The sequence below is a fragment of the Cynara cardunculus genome, assembly GCF_001531365.2.
Source record: "Cynara cardunculus var. scolymus isolate 2C chromosome LG 10, CcrdV1, whole genome shotgun sequence".
NCBI classification, from domain to species: domain Eukaryota; kingdom Viridiplantae; phylum Streptophyta; class Magnoliopsida; order Asterales; family Asteraceae; genus Cynara; species Cynara cardunculus.
The window spans coordinates 21,044,313-21,056,702 of NC_037537.1; the positions used below are offsets into that span (position 1 = coordinate 21,044,313).

At 35.9% G+C, this 12,390-nt stretch overlaps 1 protein-coding gene across 4 annotated transcripts in view; it reads left to right on the top strand.

Moving 5' to 3' along the window:
* Window positions 1-333: 333 nt before the first annotated feature.
* LOC112520421 (DNA mismatch repair protein MSH1, mitochondrial-like) overlaps window positions 334-12,390 on the top strand; it is a 21,415-nt gene continuing 9,358 nt past the window's right edge. The window contains exons 1-19 of one of the 4 annotated variants that reach the window (XM_025128805.1): window positions 334-449; window positions 1,386-1,527; window positions 1,667-1,764; window positions 2,054-2,129; window positions 2,260-2,379; window positions 2,601-2,648; window positions 3,308-3,372; window positions 5,554-5,639; window positions 5,778-5,942; window positions 6,284-6,393; window positions 6,740-6,845; window positions 6,924-6,999; window positions 7,871-7,929; window positions 8,432-8,499; window positions 8,664-8,837; window positions 9,066-9,272; window positions 10,532-10,788; window positions 11,240-11,383; window positions 11,992-12,043. In XM_025128805.1, the coding sequence (XP_024984573.1) occupies window positions 334-449; window positions 1,386-1,527; window positions 1,667-1,764; window positions 2,054-2,129; window positions 2,260-2,379; window positions 2,601-2,648; window positions 3,308-3,372; window positions 5,554-5,639; window positions 5,778-5,942; window positions 6,284-6,393; window positions 6,740-6,845; window positions 6,924-6,999; window positions 7,871-7,929; window positions 8,432-8,499; window positions 8,664-8,837; window positions 9,066-9,272; window positions 10,532-10,788; window positions 11,240-11,383; window positions 11,992-12,043 (2,169 nt within the window). Of the gene's footprint in view, window positions 450-1,385; window positions 1,528-1,666; window positions 1,765-2,053; window positions 2,130-2,259; window positions 2,380-2,600; window positions 2,649-3,307; window positions 3,373-5,553; window positions 5,640-5,777; window positions 5,943-6,283; window positions 6,394-6,739; window positions 6,846-6,923; window positions 7,000-7,870; window positions 7,930-8,431; window positions 8,500-8,663; window positions 8,838-9,065; window positions 9,273-10,531; window positions 10,789-11,239; window positions 11,384-11,991; window positions 12,044-12,390 lie in introns of those variants that run through there. The other 3 variants (XM_025128806.1, XM_025128807.1, XM_025128808.1) reach the window with 3 other exon arrangements.

Here is a 12,390-nt window from a genome sequence, read left to right on the forward strand (position 1 = left end):
AGGATCTGATAAATTCCAAGTAGTAATTAGTCCCACCAATCTGGATGAGATGCACCAGATCAATTACCTTTTAAATCAATTTATAGGTGAATATAAGATTAAAAATGATGGATTTAGACATCTTTTCAGGCTTTTTACCATAACTTTTCTTCTTGCATGATCATTGGTCTTAGTTAAGATTAGATAAATAATTAAATAAATACATAATTAAACAAATTTATATTTTATTTTTCGTTTATTTTTCTGTTTCCCTTGTTCTATGGCGGGAAGAAATCCCATTTCGTTCCCAAATCCCTAATCAGAACACTCCACTACAAAGAAATTTACAGAAACATGTACTGGTTCACGGCCAAATCCGTCGTTGTCTCCGGCCCACGGTGGCGGTCTATTGGTCTTCTCATTCGTTCCCCTCTTCCCCGACGTTCTTTCACCTGTCGTCCGTTATCATCGTAACTGTCTCTCCGCCCTCTATCTGTAACTGTTTTTAGTTCCATTTACGTGAAACTTGCATGTAGTTAGCGTACGTAACGTAGGAATGTGACGCAATTTGGTACTCCAGTTTTGTAAATTTATTAATCATTCGGAGACAAACAACATTATTTATTTCCATTATAATGTGCGTGTTGGTCTCCTCTCAAGGCTCTTTCAAGACTCCCAATGGTTTATGTGTTACATAATACCTTTTTTAGCTTGTAATTTTGTAAAGAAGGGAAGAAGCTTCAAACTTTTTGCAATGGATATGATTTTCATGTGCATCTTGTAGCTATTGCACATTAGGTTTTTACTACATTGAAGTAGTTGAACATGTTAACTGTAGCAATATAGCACCTGGGCGAATGGTAGAACTCGAGTCTGGGTCCTAGAACTGGAACTAGAGCAAAATATACAATACGAGAGCTCCAATTCTAACAGGAGAAATTGAGTTCAATGCACCCCGATATTACTTGTAGGTGTAAGAATAGAAATGGTTATCCATAGGAACCATATAATTCAATGGCTATATTGAGTGCTAGTTGTCTTAGTTGACACCTTAGTAAAGGGTAAGAATATTACAAATGCGGTACACTTCATATTCACAAATTATGGATGATGTTAATGTTACCATCGAAGTCCATGACATAAAATTCTTCCATTCTTTTGCCACCTGAATATAGCAGTGTAGTTATGTATTTAGTCTCAGATTTTTTTCTAGTGATTAATTGTTCAATCAATAAAGTATCAGGCCTGTTTTTATCATTTACATATTAACTGCTTCGATCATTCTTTCTGTGTTCTACAATTTTCTGTCTTTGATCACTTAAGTATTTATGATAATTCATAATTGGCAAATCGGCACTGCTTAAGCCATCTCTATACCTAACATCTGGTGTTTTAAATTCTCTAAGAAGCACCAGGCAGCCTAAGCAGATCTATTGCTTCAAAGATAGAAAGACTTTGACAACAAACACCAAAGCAACCAAAAGATTGAAGGAATCAAAGAATATCAACAAGGAGAAAGATTATCCTCATGTTTTGTGGTGGAAGGAGGTATTCTAGTTTTCAAATCAGGCTTACAGTTTTTCTTTAAGCGACATCACAGTATAGCTGCTTATGTTCAAGAGATGGGTTTTTTTACCTTAATTTTTTTATTCATAGCAATTGTATATCTATTATGTTTGCTCTTCAGAAAATGCAGATGTGTAGAAAGACATCTTCTATGCAATTGATAAAGAGACTCACTTACTCTAATCTACTCGGTCTGGATGACAACTTAAGGAATGGGAGGTATGTACTAAAAACACATGCAACTGTTTTTTCGGACATTTACTTGCTAGACTCACATAAACTCAGAACCAATAATGTCCAGTGATAGGATTTCTGTTGAACATAGAACAATGATGTGCTAATGATCAACGCCTAATCTGGCTGTTTACTCTCATGTTTTTTCCTTATTCACATCATTGTTACTCAGAAATACTAAGATACAGCACAAGTTAAAATCCTTTTATTATAACCTCTATGTTCACTTTTTCTTTTGTTTGTTCTCCTTTTGGTCGTTTTTTCTTTCATGAAGTATAAAAGATGGAACACTGAATTGGGAGATACTAAAGTTCAAGTCAAGGTTTCCTCGGGAAGTTTTGCTATGTAGGGTATGTTATAAATTTTTTCACTCCTTCTCAGTTCTCACTGTGCTCAAGGAAAGCACAAATTTTTTTCACCATAAGTGTTTCTCTTAATTGGTGATTGAGATTAAGTACTGAGAATTTCCCATCTTTTTAGGTCGGGGAATTTTATGAAGCCCTAGGATTTGATGCTTGTATTCTTGTGGAATATGCTGGTTTGAATCCTTTTGGTGGTCTTCGTTCAGATAGTGTTCCAAAAGCTGGATGTCCTGTTGTGGTATTGTACATATTTCATTGCTCTCTCTCCGCTTTGTACTGATAAATTTTACTCTCATAGTCACTGTTAAATATTCTCACATAAGTAGCTTACCAGTTGTCGCTCAGTTGTTGGTTGATATTCTTTCACCAGCAAAGAAATGATCTTTTGGGTGCAGTTACTGTGGATTGCTTGAACCTTGTTTCCAATCGTTGACACCCGTTATTTCTTTTTCCTTACAGAATCTCCGTCAAACTTTGGATGATCTGACACGTAATGGATTTTCAGTAGTAAGTGCTTTGAGTATTGATGCTGTCGGTATAGCCTGCCAACAGGCCAATGTTGGACACAACTTATTTTACATGTTTGGTTTTATTAGCACACAATTCTCAATCTGTAGCTACACTGTGTATATACATACTTCTCAGTTCATGGGCTGAAAGGAAAACACTGTCGCCATGCTTACTCTTGGAAGTCTAGTTGATATTTAACTGAATTTTTGCTGTTAATTGCACAGCTTGGTGACATTTTACAACATGTAATTGTTAGGTTATTAATGGGACCAAGATTCTTAAGGTTTCTAATTCAGTTTTTTATTTGCTTCCTCACGTGCATGATTTGAGGATGGAAGTTGTATTCAGGCTTGCCAAGTCATATTACTACCTGTATGGTTCAGACTTGGGCTTGTAATCTCATAAAGTAGATACTTGTTGTCAATCTTTCTATTTCTAAATGACTTTTAAATAGGTCTTTTTACGGATAAAATCCACCTAGTGCAACAGAAACTATGTTTTAGTGTGACGAGATTGTTCAGTTAGTAAAATGCATGTTGCTTTTAATTGTATTTCCCTAGAGCTAGAAGACATAGTTATTATTGCAAGTTGCACTTGTTCCTTTTCAATAAGATGAAGTTTGAGATGAATTAGTTTCTTAATGTTTGTGTTTGCAGTGCATTGTGGAGGAAATTCAGGGTCCTATCCAAGCTCGTTCCCGTAAAAGTCGTTTTATATCTGGGTACGTTAGTACCTCAGTCTTGCAACTTGCCTCTTGAGTCTTGTAAATTGCCTTTGCATTCAGACTTGTTTTATTTTATGGATTATTTCCACCCATGTGCATGCTTTCATCTCTTATAAGGAATATTAATACTGGAAGCTAATCTCCATAAATCAAGTCGGGAATTTTCATGGTCTGATGTCCTTAATTTGTTCCATCTAAAATGATATTCTGCGTTGCATGTAGTGTATATGTTAATGTTATTTATTTTTAAGGGATAGTTAGTGGCCTAGTACAACCGACAACAGTAAACTGATTGCAATAAGTATCCATCAGACTTGGTGCACTAAAAGAATTACAAGCCATACCAACTTATATATCACTAATAGCATGAAACCTAAGCAGACTAGTGCATAAGGCTCCTGTTGATTTTGGATGCTACGCAAATTAACAGGAACAGGGGAAGATAGTGGCATTTTGCCACGATCGCAGCCGTGATTGCGTGGCACAATTGCATAGGACAGATCGAAGCCATGATCGCGTGGCACACTTTTTAACTACTTGAGAAAGAATAGGTCTACTTATTTAAATTAATGTGCAATCTAATTATACGATTCTCTGACCCTAAGTATAATGTACAACTACTTACAGCCTTCTACACATTACTATCTCATAATCTGGATGATTACCAAGCAGATAGTACTGAGGATAGTCGGAAAACAGGCATTCAAAATTTGAGTAGTTTAGAAATCGATAAACCTGAAGGAGTATATGGGTGCTCAGAATTGGTAGAATTAAATGCCAGGAATTGTAACTGATGTCGGAAGTAATCAGGTCATCTGTTAAACTACTCGATTTTCCAAGCTTTTGATTCTTCTAAAGCAATTAGCTATTTTTGTGACATAGACACAATACATATTAAGGTGTACACATAATCTTTACATGTGTGTGTGTCTGTGTATATCTATATATATGTATTTAGAAATGTAGGTATATGTAATTAAGAATACACCAGCGAAATAGCAGAATTGATCACTTGGTGCCCTCTGGCTCTCTACCATCATTTAAAGAATAATAAAAAGCTATAATAACAAGTAGGGGTAGGACATGAATGTGATTCCCTTTCTAAGTATAAGGTTGGAGTAGCTTTATCCCAAACAAACATCAAAAGCGAAATCAGATGAAAAAGATGACAATCCCAAAAAGAAAGAAAGGAGGGAACCCCCATGATACATCATCATTTCTAGGAGAACAACAAGGCCCGTATTTTCATATTTAAGCAAATGCAAACAAAATGGAAGATTGTGCCAAGACTCTATCACCCTGTTATCCTTGTTAACACGAGCCTAGAAGCTAGTTTGTTTGCTAGATATACTAATGATACTGTCAACTGGAAGCAGGGCTTTAATATTAGCAATATTAACAGCTATAATACGATGACCCAGATGGAAATCAAAAAGGAAAATAGCAGTTTTGCACCACGTAAGTTTTGCACAACGAAAGTTGACATGGATGAAGGATGAAACTATAGTTTTTATGCGACCACGGAAGTTATTAGCTGTTTTGATTAACCATTAAAAGTACATTATTTTTTAGCAACTTCATGATACTTTCTTCTTACCATCAAGAAGGGGATGAAACTTGAAAGTTTCATCGAAATGCAGGTAAGGAGGGTCTTATGATTAGGATAACTGGTGTCAGTTTTAATGGACAAGGGTACCTAGGGAATTACAGGTAGCCAAAAGTATCTTTGCTTTTCCAGATTTACCACTTTTAACCTCTTAAATATGACCCCTCAGTTTTGCAGGGGTAAATCTTTGGATGATTCAAACCAAGAAAATGATTATCATGCAGTAAAGGAGGGTCTTACAATTAGGATAATTGGTGTCTGTTTTAATGGACAAGGCTACCTAGGGAATTACAGGTAGCCGAAAGTATCTTTGCTTTTCCAGATTCCCTCAAATATGACCCCTGAGTTTTGCAGGGGTAAATCTCTAGATGATTTAAACCAAAAAAATGATTCACAACATAATCTTTATAAAAGTTAAACCCCATATTCTGACTCTGTCGCTCTCTGTTCCCATGACTTCGGCTTCAACAATGGATATGTATGCATTTGGTGACAACTATTCGAAGGCTCAGGTCATTTATTGTCTTCTAAACAGAACATGCATTTTACTCTGGATATTTTAATCTGCACAGGCACGCACATCCTGGAAGTCCTTATGTTTTCGGACTTGTTGAAGACGATCATGATTTTGAGTTTCCAGAACCAATGCCAGTTATTGGTATGTAAAAATCACTTGATTGATTATCTTATTCTCTAGTCAATCCCTGTGCCGCTTGATTGTTTGAACTTTCAAATATTTATGGGTATGCTTCCGCTTCTTGATTTTCTATTACTTAATTATCTGTTACTTCTCCAGGAGTCTCTCGCTCTGCAAGTGGGTATTGCATTGTCTCCGTGCTGGAGACTATGAAAACGTACTCTTCGGAGGATGGTCTAACTGAAGAGGCTGTAGTTACAAAACTTCGTACTTGTCATTACCATCATTTATTTCTCCATAAATCATTGAAGAACAATTCCTCAGGTAAGCAATACTTTTTATTACCGAGTACTGATTAAAGGGTAGGATCATCACCTATGTCATGCATTTGCGAGATAACAACACAACTTTTAGGAGTTATATTTTACCCATTGCAAGGATGGAGGTTTGATGCTTCTACATTAACACTTCTTGCATGTTGCTTTCAAGTTTTTAGTTGCTTAGAGGAGAGTGTCTTTTGCTTCTCTTATTTGTGACTGAACTTCGGCAAACTCCTGCTTGCTTCGCTTGATTGATTTTACCACAACTATCTTTACAATTTATTCTGTGTATAATTTTAAAACATCATCAATTGACCCTGCATGTTGCTATAATATTTTTAACAGGGACAACTCGCTGGGCAGAGTTTGGTGAAGGTGGGTTATTGTGGGGAGAGTGTAATGGCAGACACTTTGAATGGATTGAAGGGAATATCATCAACGAGATGCTATTTAAGGTTTTATGTTTCTAATTTCTCTGTATAAATGTATAAACGTATCTTGTAACATCATCAATGTTACTGAAGTATTTTCTCTGTCCAAAAGAGGCATGTGCTTTTCACCCTTCAAATGTCAAATGGACTACTTTTTAACTTCAAAAATTGACAGGGATGTACTTGATGTTGAAGATTTTGTCTTTTTAATCACTCAAGAAGTACTGCAATAGAGCAAAATCATGTTAAACATGTAAAGAATTCAAATGTTTTTCAGTTTGGGAAGCCTTGGCTTGACATTCCACATCTAAAGAGGCCCTATTTTGGCATGTATGGAATACTATCTTACAATTGATGTTGCAACTTTCAGGTAAAAGAGCTTTATGGTCTTGATGATGAAGTCACATTTAGGAACGTAACCATTGCTTCAGAAAAAAAACCTCATCCCTTGCACCTTGGAACAGCCTCACAAATTGGTCAGTTATCATCTCTTTAGCTTCCGATTTTCTCTATTTGGAACTAGTAATGCATTATAAACTACTGTCCACTACCAGGTGCCATACCAACTGAAGGAGTACCTTTTTTATTAAAGATTTTGGTCCCCTCCAATTGCACTGGATTGCCTGCTATGTAAGTGAAGAGTTTTGTTGCTTTTAAACCTTCAACTCAGAAGTTCTATGTTATGAATTTCATAGGTGAGAAACTCGTGCATTTTTATTTGTTGAGCATTTCATGTATTAATCATAATAACGAAAGATAGGAAATAAAAAGATGAAAGTACGGAATATAAAAGCAAAGCAGAAACCTTTAGGATCTTGGAAGACTTACCAATTACTATGGATATGTAAATTGACCAGGTTTAGTTGTTTCTCAAGAAAAATTACACAGACTATCCCAAAGTGCATATAACAGTAAATTTCTTGGATGCCAGAAAATATCCTCATAAAACTCCTGGAGACTATACTGGGTCAATACTCAAGTGTAAGAGGAGGACACATCCAACATCATCATGAAATTCATGATTTTTTAACTTGCCTTGTTTCTATACCAACTTCACATCCTTGATCAAGTCCTCTCATTGGCTGTATTATACTTGTTAGAAGTTAGAAGTATATTAGATTGGGCTTATTAGTGTACACTTGGTGATAGGTTTTGTCACTGTTTTAGTCTAACTTTATTGGTCCACCATTACATCACATATTCATAGTATTTTATTATTATACAAACCATCTTGAAACCATAATTTGTATCGGTACTTAGAAACTTTTTTTATGTGTCTTTTAAAAATCTTCCACAAGCATGTCCCATGGGGCAGCCAACAGGAAAAAGAAAAAGGTTAGTAAGGGATGGACATATCTTTATTCTTGTATTCAGCATAACCTGTGTAAAGGACACTCTAAGTGATGAAGCCTTGTAGAAAGCATTCTGTCATGTTTTATTGCTTCCATTTTTCAATAAATTTATTTGCTTATATATTATGTTATTCGTATTTTGGTAACAGCTATATCAGAGATCTACTTCTGAACCCTCCTGCTTATGCAACTGCATCTACCATTCAAGGTGAGTCCTAGTATTACTCATTGATAACTAAAAGTGTAAGTTAGAGTGAGATGCTGATTCTTATATGGTAGAAGAGTTGATTCTCCGTTGTTCCCGAAATATGTGGCTTTATTTAACTTAGGATTCGTATGACACAAGCTACCAAATAAAAGATTCTGCAAAGTCAATACATTCAGAATTTCTATTTCCGTAGGGAAAGTGGGAAGAGTCAAACCTCTTTTAAATTTATGTTCTTTTGAGCATTTAGAAGTTGACATTAGGCACTTATGACATTTCTAATGTGTACTTATTTGACATTTGTGATTTAAGAAACGCTGTTTATAGGAAACTGTTTGTCAAAATATGTTTTCGTTCTTTATGAAATTTGACTTTCATGTCTATACATATAGAGGTCTTCATTCCTTTTCTGTTGTGGATGTGCATTTATCTCATTCTTTCATACATATTCTGAATTAGGATATTTTCCGTAAACTAATTCTTTCGCTTCTTAAACAATTTCCAGCAATATGCAAGTTAATGAGCAATATATCATGCTCAATTCCTGAGTTTACTTGCATCTCACCATCAAAGGTAATGCAATTCATTTATCAGTCACAAATTGGTTAAAGACATGAGCATACAATTTATTTTTTGTCTATTAAAGATTCCTTTATTTCTGACTTATGTGATTTGTTGTCTAGTATGTTTGATGTTTCTTATTCATGTTTAGCATTCATGGGTCCCCAATCTTGCAGCTAGTGAAACTACTTGAGTTAAGAGAGGCAAATCATGTTGAGTTTTGCAAGATCAAAAGCGTGCTTGATGAAATCTTGCAGCTCCATAAAAACTCTGAGCTCAATGAGATATTGAGATTATTAGTAGATCCTACTTGGGTGGCAACCGGGTTAAAATTTGACATTGAGATACTGGTAAGTGGTTAAAATTCCTTAAGCCATATTTTAGTAGTTCTTTTGAAGGCTTTGATAATCAAGATATATGAGATGTAAATTATGAGAAACTTTTGCTTGGATTAGTTCTTTTAGAAAGAAATGATAGCCTTCTAGATAAGCATATCTTACCTTTGGCTCTTGTATACATCTCGTCATCATTCTTAATTGACACATGAGCCTCCTCTGTTTGTTATTGTTTATTTCCAGGTGAATGAATGTGAATCCATCTCTCATACAATTGGTGAACTTATCTCTTTAGATGGTGAAAGTGATCAGAAATTGAGCTCGTATGTGAATATACCAAATGATTTTTTTGAGGAGATGGAGTCTTCTTGGAAGAGTCGTGTGAAGAAGATCCATCTAAAAGAAGCTTACGAAGAGGTGGATAAGGCGGCTGAAGCCTTATCCTTAGCGGTAAAATTTTCTTGTCTTTCATCTTTCTTTTAAAAGGCATGTCCTCTCAAGCATTGGATGCTATCTTTGTAGTTCTTATCACATGGTTCACCAGGGATGTTGCCATGACAAGTTTGTTTCATATTAGAATTTTTCGTTGGATGTATATTGTTCTTGATGTATTCGATAACGAGATCTGACTGCCTTTGAAACTAGATACTATTTCAAGAATATAGATGCCTGTGGACTGAGTGAAAGCTTAAGTAATTGGTTGTTCTGCTTGTCATATGGAAAAGATAGAATGACAGTAGGAATACTGGATACCAGTGTAGACTTTGGTTTCCAAGCTTTGATTTAGCAGCATATATGATTACATAAGAACCTCTCTGATTTTTGAGTGAACAAACGTACAAATAGAAGTCTTTTAGTATTTTTCCTTACAGTTTCCAGGAATTTGATAAGGTTGTGGTTGCTACGAGGGTGTGAGTAGGATTGGGAGGTTGAGCACTTAAAAGGGACGTGGGAAAGGGTTGGGGAGCAATGGTAGAACATGTTGGCTATACAAACTCATCGAAATTGGTCATGCTCTTGGGCTCACCGATATATATGGTAGCCAAGTTATGTATAGAAGTGATAGACCAAAAAGGAAATAATAATATTTAAAAAACAAAAAGAAACAAAAGGGCAGATCACTGAGCTAAACTGTGGTCAGAGTGCTCCCCCACAAGTATGTACATGAATCCTCACCTGAAAGGAGCAGATTCTCCAGCATATTCTGATTTTGTTTATGTGGAACCTGGTTTCCTTACCCTTCTAATTTGTTTTTGCATTTAGGCTTACAACCTAACTTTGCGGTGATTGCATGAATATGCATGTTCCTATTAAGAAAATGTAATATTACTGCATTGGGAAATGTTTCTGTACAAAATTATTATTGTAACAAATGATAAATCTTATACGCCCTCATCTCTAATGGAGTCAAACATAACACTCACTTCATGAGAAAAGCACTCAATGTAGTTGATAAAGTTTTTTGACTAAACTTACTATTAAAGACACAATCATGGAAAAACAACGTGCTCACATGTGGCAAAGGGAATAAATGTTTGCCTGTCTGTAGATTAGATCAAAACAAAAAAAAGCATGGTAACAAGTTAATATGCTTTTAGCTTATCTATCCTTTTCTTCATATGAGTATCCTCGATTGAAGTGTGCCTATACAAATATTCCCTACAGAACAAGAAAGATGGTAGTGAATTAACAGGTGTCTACTCTTCTAGGTTACAGAAGATTTACTTCCTATAATTTTCAGAATAAAAGCTACCACGGCACCATTTGGAGGACCAAAGGGAGAAATCTTGTATGCACGGGAACACAGAGCTATTTGGTTCAAGGGAAAACGTTTTACACCATCTGTATGGGCTGGTACACCTGGAGAAGAACAAATTAAACAACTCAGGCCCTCTATAGATTCAAAGGGTAGAAAGGTTGGTGAGGAGTGGTTTACCACAGTGAAGGTGGAGGATGCGCTCACAAGGTTAATCTTTTTGTTTATGACATTAATATTACCCTATCCCTACAGACCCTACTACATCACTTACATTTGCTAGCTTGAGATTTTTGGTCTACGTCATGCTTTTATTGTTCTTGCTTGGTTAAATCATTCTTCATGTTGTTTACCGTGCTTACTTGCTCTACTTTTCCACGCCTCTCTTCCTTTCCCAGCATTGTCTCAAGCTCTTGATTAATTCTTCAAAACATCATTTCTTGCAATTTTTTAGACATTCTTTAGGGTTGCTTAAGACCCCCCCCCCCCCTTTTGAAAAATCTATTCTGCAAACTCTTTAGCAAGCCGAGGGTCTTCACGGAAACAGTCTCTCTACTCCTTGAGGTAGAGGAAAAGATCTGCGGCTCTGCACACACCTTATCCTCCCCAGACCCTACTCCATGTGGGATTTACTGGGTTTATTTGGTTTGGTTTGTTTCAGGTACCATGATGCTGGTGCGAAGGCAAAGTCGATGGTCTTAGAGTTGTTGAGGGGATTATCTGCTGAGTTGCAAGCTAAAATCAATGTTCTCGTCTTTGCCTCCATGTTGCTTGTCATTGCAAAGGCATTATTTGCACATGTGAGGTAGGCTAATTCTAAAAGCTTGACAGTTGTATCTAAAAGTTGATTGAGTTCCTTTTAGGTTGCTTGCATTTCTGTTACTCCGTAATGAATGGCAGGAGATGAGAGTGTTGGTGGGAAGAAGCTTCAAATGTTCCCTGAATTCACAATCACTGAGCTATGTTTCTTAATTGAGTAGTCTCTGTCTTTGGTTCCTATTGTGGCATGAGGCACGTTGGAGTGCAAATTTACTGACAAAATTACGATAATCACTACTAACCCCTCCCTAAAAGAACGGACGTAAGAAACGACATTACTTGGTTTGTTAGCATAAACAACAGAAAGGAATCTCCAATGTGAAGTCTCTTGCCATCAAGAAAAAAAAGTCAATCATGTCAGGTCTGAAGTGTCGCTTATTATGGGTTATCATAAAGTGAAATACAATAAGTGCACCAAGTTTCAAGTTCCAATTGGTTTATTTTATCGTGTTTTATGCTAATTTTATTCCGTTTCTTCTCATTATTGAAAGGTGTCGTACAAGAAAATTCTAACATCTTGTAGTTCACTCTGCCATAACTGCTTATTTATTATCTGAAGATACATCAGCTAAATGTTATATATAATTTCAACAGTGAGGGCAGAAGAAGGAAATGGGTGTTCCCCACTCTCATTCAGTCTTCCGAGGTACATTTCAATTCACCATCTGTTGCATATTATCCGTTACTTTTTGGGCACACAATTTATGTCATTTATTGAAAAACACAACTCATTCTTGTTTCTTTTCGCCCAAATTGTTTTTTTTGACATGTCAAACTGATTGTTAATGCATTTGAATATGACATATGTGGATATAAGCTCTTAGGATTCCTATGAAGCATAAACATTCTTTCAGAGTTGAAGTTTAAGGAGAAACCATCCAATTTGTCCTTGGAGAGGTCTGTGGACTTTGAAAGGTATTGAGATTTCTGTGTTGTATTTCAGTGTATAAAACCAATTTATAAAGGGGCTATATATAGCCAGGATGTATACAT